The following is an 11,343-nucleotide window of genomic DNA, read 5'->3' on the forward strand; positions in this document are numbered from 1 at the left end:
GGTGGGGTGGGGGGGTGGCAAGAGGTATATTTAGTGGGGGTATTTGTATTCTCTGTAGGGGAGCAAAAGTATCTTTAAAGGTTAACTTCTCTTTCCATTCCCCATCTTTCTACTACAATGAAGTAATGTCAGCATCCTGCCGGTCACATTTCCCTTCTTCTTACTGCTGAAGTATAATTTTCAAAACACTAAAAGCATGACTCTCATTGTAGACGTAAAATGAACGTGGACTAACAATTTTATTCAACACTGTAATTAATGAGGGAAATAGTTAAGATGTTAAGACTAGCTCAAAGGAGAATGTGAAGAACAGATAAATAGGAACAGATACAGATACTAGTCAGGAATGTTGAAATGAATTTGCTAATAGATACAAAATGGATTAATACTTGATGGGGGGGGCATCACTATGGACCAAAGTTTACTTGCATTGCTTTGGACAAGAATAATTTCCATTACTATCCATTGTCTACAAGTTTCCTTTCAAAGTGTATAATTCTGTGGTTTTCAGTATACTCACAATGTTGTGCAAGCATCACTGTGTTTTCCAAAACATTTTTATCACTCCAAAGGAAACCCCATATCCATTAAGTGGTTACTCTTCATTTCTCCCACTCCCCCCAGCCCATGACAACCACTAGCCTATTGTCCACCTCTATAGATTTGCTTCTTCTGGACATTTCATATAAATGGAATCACAGAATATATGGCTCTTTGTGTCTCGCTTCTTGCATTTAGCAGAGTGGCTTTCAAGATTCAACCGTGCTGTGCTGTAGCTTTGCACAAGTACTTCATTCCTTTTATGGCCGAATTAATATTCCATTGTATGGTTATGACACATTTTGTTTACCCATTCATCAGATGATGGACATCTGGGGTGTTTCCACTTTTTAACTATTATGAATAATGCTGCTCTGAACATCCATGTAAAGTTTTTTGTGTGAATGTGGGTTTTCAATTCTCTTGGGTGCATACCTAGGAACAGAATTGCTGGGTCATATAGGAACTTTAACTTTTTGAGAACTGTTTTCCAAAGCAACTACACCATTTAAATTCTCACCAGCAATGTCTGACAGTTCTGATTTCACCAACACTTGTTATTGTCTGTTTTTTGTCTTTTAATTGCAGCCATTCTTGTGAATGCAATGTGGTATCTCATTATAGTTTTTTTTTTTTTAAGATTTTATCTATTTATTTTGAGAGAGAGAGAGAGAGAGAGCGAGAGCGAGCCTGAGTGGGGGAGGGGAGTAGAGGGAGAGGGAGAAGCAGGCTCTCCAGGCAGGGAGCTCGATGGTGGGCTTGATCCCAGGACCCTGGGACCAAGACTTGAGCTGAAGGCAGATGCTCAACCGACTAAGCCACCTAGGTGCCCCTCATTATAGTTTTGATGTGCACTTCCCTGATGGCTAACAATGTTGAGTATTTTTTCATGTGCTTATTGGCCATTTGCATATCTTCTTGGGAGAAATATCTGGCTATTTTCTTTTGATTAATCCTCCAGCTCACTAATGTTCTAACTTTGTGTAGTCTAGTTTTATACCCATCTATGGAAGCCTTAATTTCAATATTGTGTTTTTTCAATTCTAAGCTTTCCATTTGATCTTTTAAAAATATATGTTTTCTAGTTCTTTGCTGAAATTTTCTCTTTATCTCAATTCTTTATTTTGAAAAATTTTTTAAAGATTTATTTATTTATTTGACAGAGAGAGAGAGAGAGAGAGTGCATAAGCAGGGGGAGTGGCAGGCAGAGGGAGAGGGAGAAGCAGGCTCCCTGCTGAGCAAAAAGCCTGACGTGGGGCTCGATCCCAGGACCCTGGGATCATGACCTGAGCCGAAGGCAGATGCTTAACTGACTGAGCCACCCAGGTGCCCCTTTATTTCAATTCTTATTTTTTTAAATATATAATTCTACTCTGCATCTGGCAACTCCAATATCTGGCTACGTTGTGAATTTGTTACTAATAGATTTTATTCTTTTTCTCTTGATTTTTAGTCATGTGGTCTTGTTTCCTATTATGCCTGGTAATGTATTGATGCTGAATATGGTGTATGGAAGATCATAGAAAAAAAATTGAGGCTCTGGATGGTGTTATCTACTGGCAGTATATACTTTGCTACTGTTGGGAGTATATACTTTTGCTTACTTATACTTTATGGTTGGGGGAGATCATACTTTAATTAGGCATTGAGAAGCTTGTGGACTGGGCCAGGTCTAGTCTTTGTGAAGTCATCTTCTCCTGGGTCTTTTCTACTCTGGGGATGTAACACTTTAGGGATCCTAACTCCAATTTTTGTCTCTTTGGGCCTGTAGACTTCCAGAAGATGTGCTTGGCTTCTTAAGTCTCCTAGCTGCAACTTGGGAATCAGCACATACTTTGAAGGGAAGAACTTGATTATATGTCAGTTTCACTTCCCCCAAATACATGTCTGTGCTGCCACAGTAGTTCTTTTATGACTTGAAACAGATTTGTTTTTATACTTTGTCCAGCTTCTGTGATTGTTTTCAGTAGAAGGGTGGTCTTTAACTGCCATTACTAGAAGAAGAAATTCCCTACATCTGTTAATGTCTTGATGAAGATGCATGGTGTGGTTGGGAGGTGGTGGCTGAGTAGGTTGCATATAATATACCCACTCAAACATTCCTATCTCCTGAATCTTCAGACTCTTTTCTTAGTCTATAATATACCAGGGAAATTTTGGCATCTCAACATCATTGACTATAGGCCATTGTTAAATCCAGGCTTTAATAAACGAAGGAATCAAACCTTAGAGCCACCCACAGGTGCTGAATATAACACATTACATCAGGGGTCTTGAGTGAGTGCATATTTATTCACAAATTTTGCTGAGTCCAACCTTATATTTCATCCTCCTTGGTTTAACACTTTAGATTCCATGCCCATATATGACTGTCAGCTTTCTCTCAGTACATATTTTTTTTTTTTTAAAGATTTTATTTATTTGAGAGAGAGAGAGAATGAGAGACAGAGAGCACGAGAGGGAGGAGGGTCAGAGGGAGAAGCAGACTCCCTGCCGAGCAGGGAGCCCGATGCGGGACTCGATCCCGGGACTCCAGGATCATGACCCGAGCCGAAGGCAGTCGCCCAACCAACTGAGCCACCCAGGCGCCCTCTCTCAATACATATTGGCAGAATATTCTAACTCCCTTGCTGTATAAATCTATTTCCACCCCTGCCCCCGCAGACCTTGCAATCATCTTTCTGGGCTATGCTGGGAATTTACTCTTGTTATGGGCCTGGAGCCAATGAGGTGCCATGTGGGCAGGTTTTGAGGAGAATAGGCATTTACATGGGAGGCAAACGCCTCAGGTGAAGTCTTGAAAGCTCTTCATGTTAGTGAATGCTAATTTTCTCATACAGGGAAATGCTGCTTCTGTTGGCAAGGGAGGTTTGGGATTTGGGAACTCAGCTTTTTAAATTATTATTAATAATATATTAGCTTTGTTTGTTCAGTAACTCTAGAATCTGCAATGATGTCTATTTCTTTGCATTTATGAAGCTCTATTTTAAATCTTCCCTCTCTCTCTATTGATCAATTTTTGTAAAGACTGTATTAATTTTTCAATATCTTTTAGATTTATCTACTTTCTCTGTTACACATTTGTCTTAATAACTTTTGATAATTTGGGGGGATAATTTTATCAATTTCTATTCTAATTGTGTTATTCTCTGTCTCCTATTTTTTTCAAGTTTCTGTATCCAACTTTCTTTTTTAAAAACTGAGATATAATTGACATATACCATTGTGTAAATTGAAGGGGTACAAATATGGTAGTCCCCCTTTATCTGCAGGGGCTACGTTCTAAGCCCCCCAGTGGGTGCCTGAAACCATGGACGGTTCTGAATCCTATATACAGAATGGTTTTTCCTATACATGTATGTACCTATTATAAAGTTTAATTTATAGATTAGGCACAGTAAGAGATTAACTACAATAATCATGAAATAGAACAATTACAACAATATACTGCAATGAAAGTTATGCAAATAATGTGATCTCTCTCAAAATATCTTTTTTGTACCGTACTCACCCTTCTTCGTCTTGTGATGATGTGAAATGATAAAATGCCCATGTGATGAGGGGCACCTGGGGGGCTCAGTCAGTTAAGCATCTGACTTCAGCTCGGGTCATGGTCTCAGGGTCCTGGGAGCAAGCCCCGCGTCGGGCTGCTTGCTTCTCCCTCTCCCTCTGCTCCTCCTCCCACTCATGCTCTCTCTCACTCTCTCAAATAAATAAAATCTTTTAAAAAAAATGCTCATGTGATGAGATGAAGTGAGGTGAATGACATTGGCATTGTGTATAACGTTAGGCTACCGTTGACCTTCTGTCGATAGATCAGAGGAAGATCATCTGTTTCCAGACAGCGGTTGATAGCAGGTAACTGAAACCGAGGGTAAAGGAGGACTACTGTATTGATTTGATACATTTATATTGCAATATGATTGCCATTGTAGCATTAGCTAACACCTCCATTGTGCCACATAATTACCACTTTGTCTGCAACCACCCAAATATTCCCATCACAAGTGTAGGGTCCTACTTCCCTATTGGTGTCCTAATTGTAGCAAGAGAACTTGCTGAAGTGGAGCATTTATCCTTTCCAATAATTCTGTAACCTCAACTACAGTATTTGAGATCTGCAGATGACCCCTGTCTGTCCTACAGCTATACCGGATAAAGGATTCTTTTGCTTTCACCACATCTATACCTTGAGATGGGGATGTGATACTTCACGCTTATCTTTAAACAAATAAGCAAACAAATAAACTCTCTAGGGGAGTTAGAAACAGCCACCTCGCTCTCCAATCTTTGTAGTTATCACTGTTGCTATAGCAATTAAGTTCAACAGCAAGAACCCCCAAAGCCTTGTCCCCCATCTGTCCCTCATACTACCCGCAGTGCTGATTTGAGTACCTTGCTGCCTCTGCATGCCACAGATCACTACATCCTTTTGCTCCCTGCGCATGCACAAATAGGTGAGTAACCCAGCCAGAATTCCATATTGAGGAACTTTTCCTAGGGCTGCTCCAAGGTCAGGGTCTTGGCAGGAAACAGAATCCAACTCAGAATGGTTCGAGAGACTTGCTACTGAACAGGTGTAGACAAGCTTAGGGAGCCAGCTGTATTTGTTTGCTGGAATTGCCATAACAAAGTACCACAAACCATGTGGTTTCAAACAATAGAAATTGTCTCACAGTTCTAGAGGCTAGAAGCCTGAGATCCAGGTGTTGGTAGGGTTGGTTCCTTCTGAGGGCATTAGGGAAGGATCTGTTCCAGGCCTTTCTCCTAGCTTCTGGTAGTACTTTGGCTTGTGGCAGCACAACTCCCAAATTCACAAGGTGTTCTGTGTGCATGTCTGTGTCCAGATTTCCCTTTTATAAGGACACCGGTCATATTGCATTGGGTCCCACCCTAATGACCTTACTGTAACTTAAAAATTACATCTGCGATGACTCTATTTCCAAATAAAGTCACATTCTGAGGTACTGGGAATTAGGACTTCAACCTAAGAATTTTGAGGGACACAATTCAAACCATAATACCAAAAAGAGGTGATGAACACCCAGAGATGAGCAAGAGTAGGATGTTGTGACCGCCGTGCAAGATATTCTCCATCGGGCCCTTTCCAACCTTCTTCACCTTGCTCTGTGCCCAGGAGGCTGACTTCTGTAGGCTGCATTCCCTGTGCCCTAAACCACAATGGCTTATATACTGATCCATTTACCAGACGTGTCTTCTCTACTTGATCTGGTGGCAAAAACATATTCATTTCCCAAGCCCCAGTCAGACAACAGCTGTTCTGTGGGGGTTTCTCAATCCCCTCCCTGAGGGGATTCTCTGCATCCCCTTCATTCTCTGCATCCCCATTGTCCCCAGCATGACTCCCACTATGCTTGGTGCCTATTTGCCTACCTGTGAGTCCATCAGGGCAGGGGCCATTTCCCATTCTCTGCAATTCCAGGGCCTGGCAGTATGTCTGAGAGGGGGATTCCAGTGAATGTTTCCGGAAGGAGTATTTTCTTGCCATCCCTGGCGGCTCTTTATGCTCCAGGGCATCCAAATCCCCCTGATTATAGCTGACTTCCTCAGTTTTGCTCAGGGGATATTTGTCAGTGGTCTTCCAGTGCTTGACCACAGATGCCGCTGCCCTCTGGGTGGGCATTTCTGTTTGCCCCTGGCACAGGGTTCTTCACGTGGCTTCTAACCCACCTGGTCAGGTCCAGGCTTTGAGCTGACCCCTTCTGATCCTCTGCAAATGGATTCCTTGGCTTCCAGTGAGAAGCATCACTCAGTTACCACACGTTGGGTGGGGGATTTACTTCTACTTTTCAGTTCTGTCCTAATTAAGCCACATTTTGTTACGGACCCCTTTGTCAAAACCTAAGGGCCATTTTGATGGGAGTTTTTCTTTACTTCTCTTTTGCTAGGGGTGTTGGGATTAACTGCCTCTCCGAGGACACAGCTAGGAGGACCACCAGCTTGTTCAAGGTCAACTACCATGTGTCTATTTCTACAACAGCTTTGAGGAAATACTCATTTTTAAAATCCTATCTCCACATTCCCTATAGCTTTTCTTTAGTATCACCAACTCCGTATTTCCCAGCCTTTCAATTCTCTTAGAACAAATGCGAACAAATTCATTGCAGTGTAGGGGATTCGCAGGGGAGCCCTAATATATCCACGAGGGCGTCCAGTTTGAGTTTGGTCTGATGCCTTGCTTCAGGGTCCTACAATATCGCTGATCCCTCGTGAGAGCACGGAAAGCGCGGGCCGAGCATTTTTAAAAAATTGGAAAATAATTGCTTTTAATTTTTAATGCTATTTTTTGGTTATCTCTTAAAATGTTCCTTGTTGTGTTAAAGGCTACGTTATTCCAAACACACCTGGGTTTTCCGTCGTGCATTCTGTTGCCCCAAAAGACAAATAAATGCCCTCGGTTGGGCAACCTGCAGCTGTGTGAACAAGATGTCCTTTTCCTTCGCTCCTCCTCCTCTCAGAGTGAGGGGCGGGGAGACAAGTCCTGCGGTCCCGAGCTGCCTCCCAGGACCGGCGGAGGAAAGCGAAGAGTCGAGGCGCTCCCCGCAAGCGCAGCGGAGAGAGGAGGGGGGAACCTGGCAGCAGGGATGGGACTTCCTCCCTCCACTCCGGAACTGTGCGCTGGAGCGGCTGGGACTCGGAAACCCAGGCGGCGCCGCGGGAACTGGAGGATTGGGGGCGGTCGGTGGGCGGAGCCGGGGCGGGCCCGTGGGCGGAGTCGGGGCGGGGGCGGAGCCTGCGCGGCTGCGCGGGCTGCGAGCGGCTTGCTGTGCCGGCCGCGCTCCCCGGACTCTCGGAGCGCAGGACGCCGGCCGGCTGCGGTCCCCGCCGCAGCCGCTTCCTCCCGAGCGGGCTTGGCCCGGCGCGGCAGGCGGCCGGGGCGATGTGAGCCGGGGCCCGCGGGCGCGGTCGGACCGCTGCGATGTGGCTCAAGCCCGAGGAGGTGCTGCTGAAGAACGCCCTGAAGCTCTGGGTGACTCAGAAGAGCAGCTGCTACTTCATCCTGCAGCGGCGCCGCGGGCACGGCGAGGGGGGCGGCCGCCTCACGGGTAAGGGGCGCGCCGGGGCGGGCGGGCGCAGCGGGCCGGGCCCCGGACCTCGCTCCCCGCCGGGCCCGCGGCCCCCAGCCCGGGGTGCATCGCAGGTGGCGATTTCGTGGGAGACGCCGGGCCGGGACGGCCCTGCCTCGGGCTTGTTTTCCTTTCTTCTGCATTTCTCTTGCAAGCACCCGTCGAGGTTGTGGCAAAAGGGACTTGCAGGCTCGTGCGTTTTTGCGGGCGAGGCAGGTGCCTTCGCTGCCTGGCCCGGTGACCGCATGGAGGCCAGACTTGGCTCAGGAATCGAAGGAGAAACGCCGACTGGAGCGCGAGCCGAGGGGGCAAGGGCCGCCCCGGGAGGAGCGCAGGCCGCGGGGCCAGGTGACAGCGGGGTGCGCCCCGGCCGGCCCTGACTCGGCCATCTGGAAGCGCCCGAGGTTCCAGGTGGTGTCTCGGCTGGGGACACACGGCCGGCCCACGGCCCGGCGCTGCTCGGGAGACCCTGGCAAGCCGGGACTGTCGAGTCTGTGGGCAGGGCGGGCCAGGGACCATCTGCGCACCCGGAGGAGGAACTGAGGCAGTGCGAATCCCAAGCTTATGATCTTAGTAGCAAAACTGAGCAGGTCAGTTACCCCCTCCCCCACTTGTTTCTTCCAAGCAGTGATAGGAGGAAAAAACTCAGGCTTGTAAAATTTGTGAAAAACAAAGCATTTTTTCTAAAAGTTACTCTCCAGAGCTCTGTGAACATCAAGCATTTGGAAAAACTGAGACCAGCTGGCATAGCTGGGCCACCTGTTTAAATGGGTCAATGGAAGAACAGTTTATTAGCCTTTTTCATTTGTGTCTAGGGAATCTATATGAAATTTCTAAATTTTGGAATCTGAAATAAAAGAGACCTTAGATCTTTTTCCCCATTACATCCCCCCTTATGCTAGGAATGAGTATGAGACCAAGGCTGGAGAGAGAGGTCAAGAGACTGAGCTTGGGTCCCCAGGGTCACTGTTGGTGACTCCACTGTTTGCTTATTCTGGGGGAAGGTCCTCCTGGAGTCAAGTCTCTAATGGGGAGATGTGATCAATAGACCCTGAAACAGCAGAACTAACTGCAAGGGGAATTACCTTCCTGTACTTGAGACTCGGAAGGTGAGAAAGCTGGCAGTTGGATGCCCCAAGAGGGTGGGCTTCGCTGAGTCTCAAGGAGTGGGTATGACTTGGTGGCATTCTGGATGGAAGGGTGGTAGGGTGGTTGAGGAATCTGGATGAAAGGGGGTAGTGGGGTGACTTACGGTGGTGAGTAGTGGGAACAGGTTGGGCAGCAGGTGGGCCTGCTCTGGGAGCTGCTTTAAGCTCTGAGGGAGGGAGTTACTGTAGGAGGCAGGAGGCCATAGAGGCCTTGGTAGGTCCCTGAGAAGCACAGTGGCACTTCATGCCAGAGCTCTTGGGCAGTCGAGGTTGGTGGTGCCCTGTGAGGCCCACCAAAAGCAAAGAGGCCAGAGGAGCGGTTTGTCCCCCCAGTCCTTTAGGGGCAGTGTATCTTAATTTTTGGTATGTTAAGCATAGTACCTGGCCTGTAAATGGTCTCCTTTAGTAGAGGGTGAGGACAGGGTTTGAACATATGGAACATCTGCCCAGCAAGTGTTTTTATCACTTAATTCACTGCTCGCTGACACTGTGGAGTGTTCTTGTGGCTGCCTTGGGAAAAACTTCAGGGTATTCGACTTCTAGCAAGGGAGACAGGTCCAGACAAGCCGGGCAAAGCCTCAGATACGATGCCTGATAGAGAATGAGGTCGACCTCCCTTCCGGAGAGCCTGGCTTTATTGTCCAGAGTCTATCTGCGATAAACTCAAAATGTTGCAGCCCCCCTCCTTGTTGCATTCCAAAGTCAAGGAGGTCACATGTCATCATACCTGTGGCATTGGCCTTTCTTGGTGTATACTTTGGTTTGGGCTTATAGTGAGTTTGCACAGTTTTCTTGTTAAAGGCAATATGATCGACCAGAAAAAAAAAATACCCCACAAAAAGATGACACTTTGCTTTATTTCTTGGGGACTCAGAACCTCCTGTTGATTGTGAAAGTGTGACCTCTCCTTGGCTGCTGGATTCTTTACCTTCAGGTTTTTAGCTGGGAAGCAACTGACCAGAGCCGCGCTGATTGAGCAACCCAGAGTTACCACATCCACCAGTGGGCTGGTCTTAACCCAACCACTTATGAATGTTGTAAAGTCAAGACTGTGTGACACAGAGGGCAGCTTCATGTTGGTGGCGGTTTTCAGAATATGTAGAATTCTAATTTAGCAATTTATTTTAAAGGTTTAAAACTTAAGACTGAGTTTATGAAAATAATGAGGGCTAACATGCATATTCTGACTGGTTCTAGGCATTTCTTTGGAGAGAAGCAAGTAGAAATGGTTAAGAGGGGTTGGAAATAAAATGTAAGGGAGTGGTAATGAAGGGTCTTTTTTTTTTTATTGTGTTGCTGAATTTGTTATTTGTAGGAGCTTAAACATATGAGATCTCCATTGGCGTTTAATCTGACACGTTTAAAAATTGCCCACCCTCAGAAATAAAAGGTTTTGTTTCAGTGAGGATTATAATTAATCTTCCTATTAATACACACACACACACACACACACACCCCTATATACATTCCGTATATCCATCTCCATTTTATTTTCTCCATAGCTCTTTCTCACTTTCTAATATACAATATACTTATTCATTTTGTTGATTGTTTCCCCATGCTGAATTGTCTGTTCTGAGGGTGGGCATTTTACCTATGATGGTGCCTAGCACAGAGTATATGCTCATTAAACGTTTGTAGGATGAATATGTGGATGAATATATGCGTGAATGATGGATTCTACTTTGCACTTAAAAGCTGGGTGGGAGTGGAGGTCCAGCTTTTCTGACTGAGGCTGAGCTGATCACATGGGACAGGAACATCCCCTCTCTCTTCTGGGCTTCCTGTTTACCTGTCAGTCTGATCACTGTGGAAAGCTGGAGGGAGTGGGTGGGAAACAAAGACCTCTTCTTTCTGTCTTTTTTTGTAGCACCCTTCTTTCACAGGGAAGGATCATGGCCTCAGCTTTTCACGTGGCCTGTTACCACCCCCTAGGACCTGTCTCGGGAAGGAAATCCTGGGCTTGGGGACAGTAGTAGGAGGCAGGGACCTTTTCCTCCAGTTAGAACATGGTGTGGCTGAATAAAGCATCATAAAATGTTTCCAAAGCTCCTGGGACAGAAGTGATTTTGCTGCTCTGGAAGGGGGGAAGTCAAGGTATACAAGTATTCACTGGGATACAATCTCCAGCCCTTGGCAGTATTTTTTATTATTAACTTTTTTATTTAAATGTAGTTGACACACAATGTTACATTAGTTTCAGTGTATAGGAATATTTCTTAAAAAGTTCAGTGAGCTCTGAGAGAACTGAGTGGGAGAAGTTAGCATTTGGGAGGTGCAGACAGAACACACCATTGCTGTCCTCTCCCCCAGTGTTCCCTGAAGCACTTAAAATGAGCAGCACAAATGTAACTTTAAAGACCGAATGTCACCACCCAGATGGCCCCTCTGAAGGATTTTATTTTTCAGTGTTGTGTGTTCCTGTATAATCTTGCATTTCTTTTCCCAAAGAAGCTGGTGGTTTAAAAATTGTAATTTGAAGAAAATCTTGATGTTTTCTGCTTTTCAGAATGTTTCCCTTCAGCCCCTGTTCCTGTCATTGCATTATAATAGTTAGGGGCTAACAG

General features: G+C 45.8%; 1 protein-coding gene across 8 annotated transcripts in view; it reads left to right on the forward strand.

Moving 5' to 3' along the window:
- Positions 1 to 7,326: 7,326 nt before the first annotated feature.
- Positions 7,327 to 11,343, forward strand: part of TBC1D8 (TBC1 domain family member 8) — an 84,961-nt gene continuing 80,944 nt past the window's right edge. For 5 of the 8 annotated variants that reach the window (XM_081833402.1, XM_081833403.1, XM_081833404.1 and 2 more), the window contains exon 1: positions 7,329 to 7,607. In XM_081833402.1, the coding sequence (XP_081689528.1) occupies positions 7,481 to 7,607 (127 nt within the window). In that variant the 5' untranslated portion in view covers positions 7,329 to 7,480. Of the gene's footprint in view, positions 7,608 to 11,343 lie in introns of all 8 variants that reach the window. The other 3 variants (XR_014149226.1, XM_081833410.1, XM_081833409.1) reach the window with 2 other exon arrangements.

The sequence above is a fragment of the Leptonychotes weddellii genome, chromosome 10 (assembly GCF_054177405.1).
Source record: "Leptonychotes weddellii isolate Sample4059 chromosome 10, ASM5417740v2, whole genome shotgun sequence".
NCBI classification, from domain to species: domain Eukaryota; kingdom Metazoa; phylum Chordata; class Mammalia; order Carnivora; family Phocidae; genus Leptonychotes; species Leptonychotes weddellii.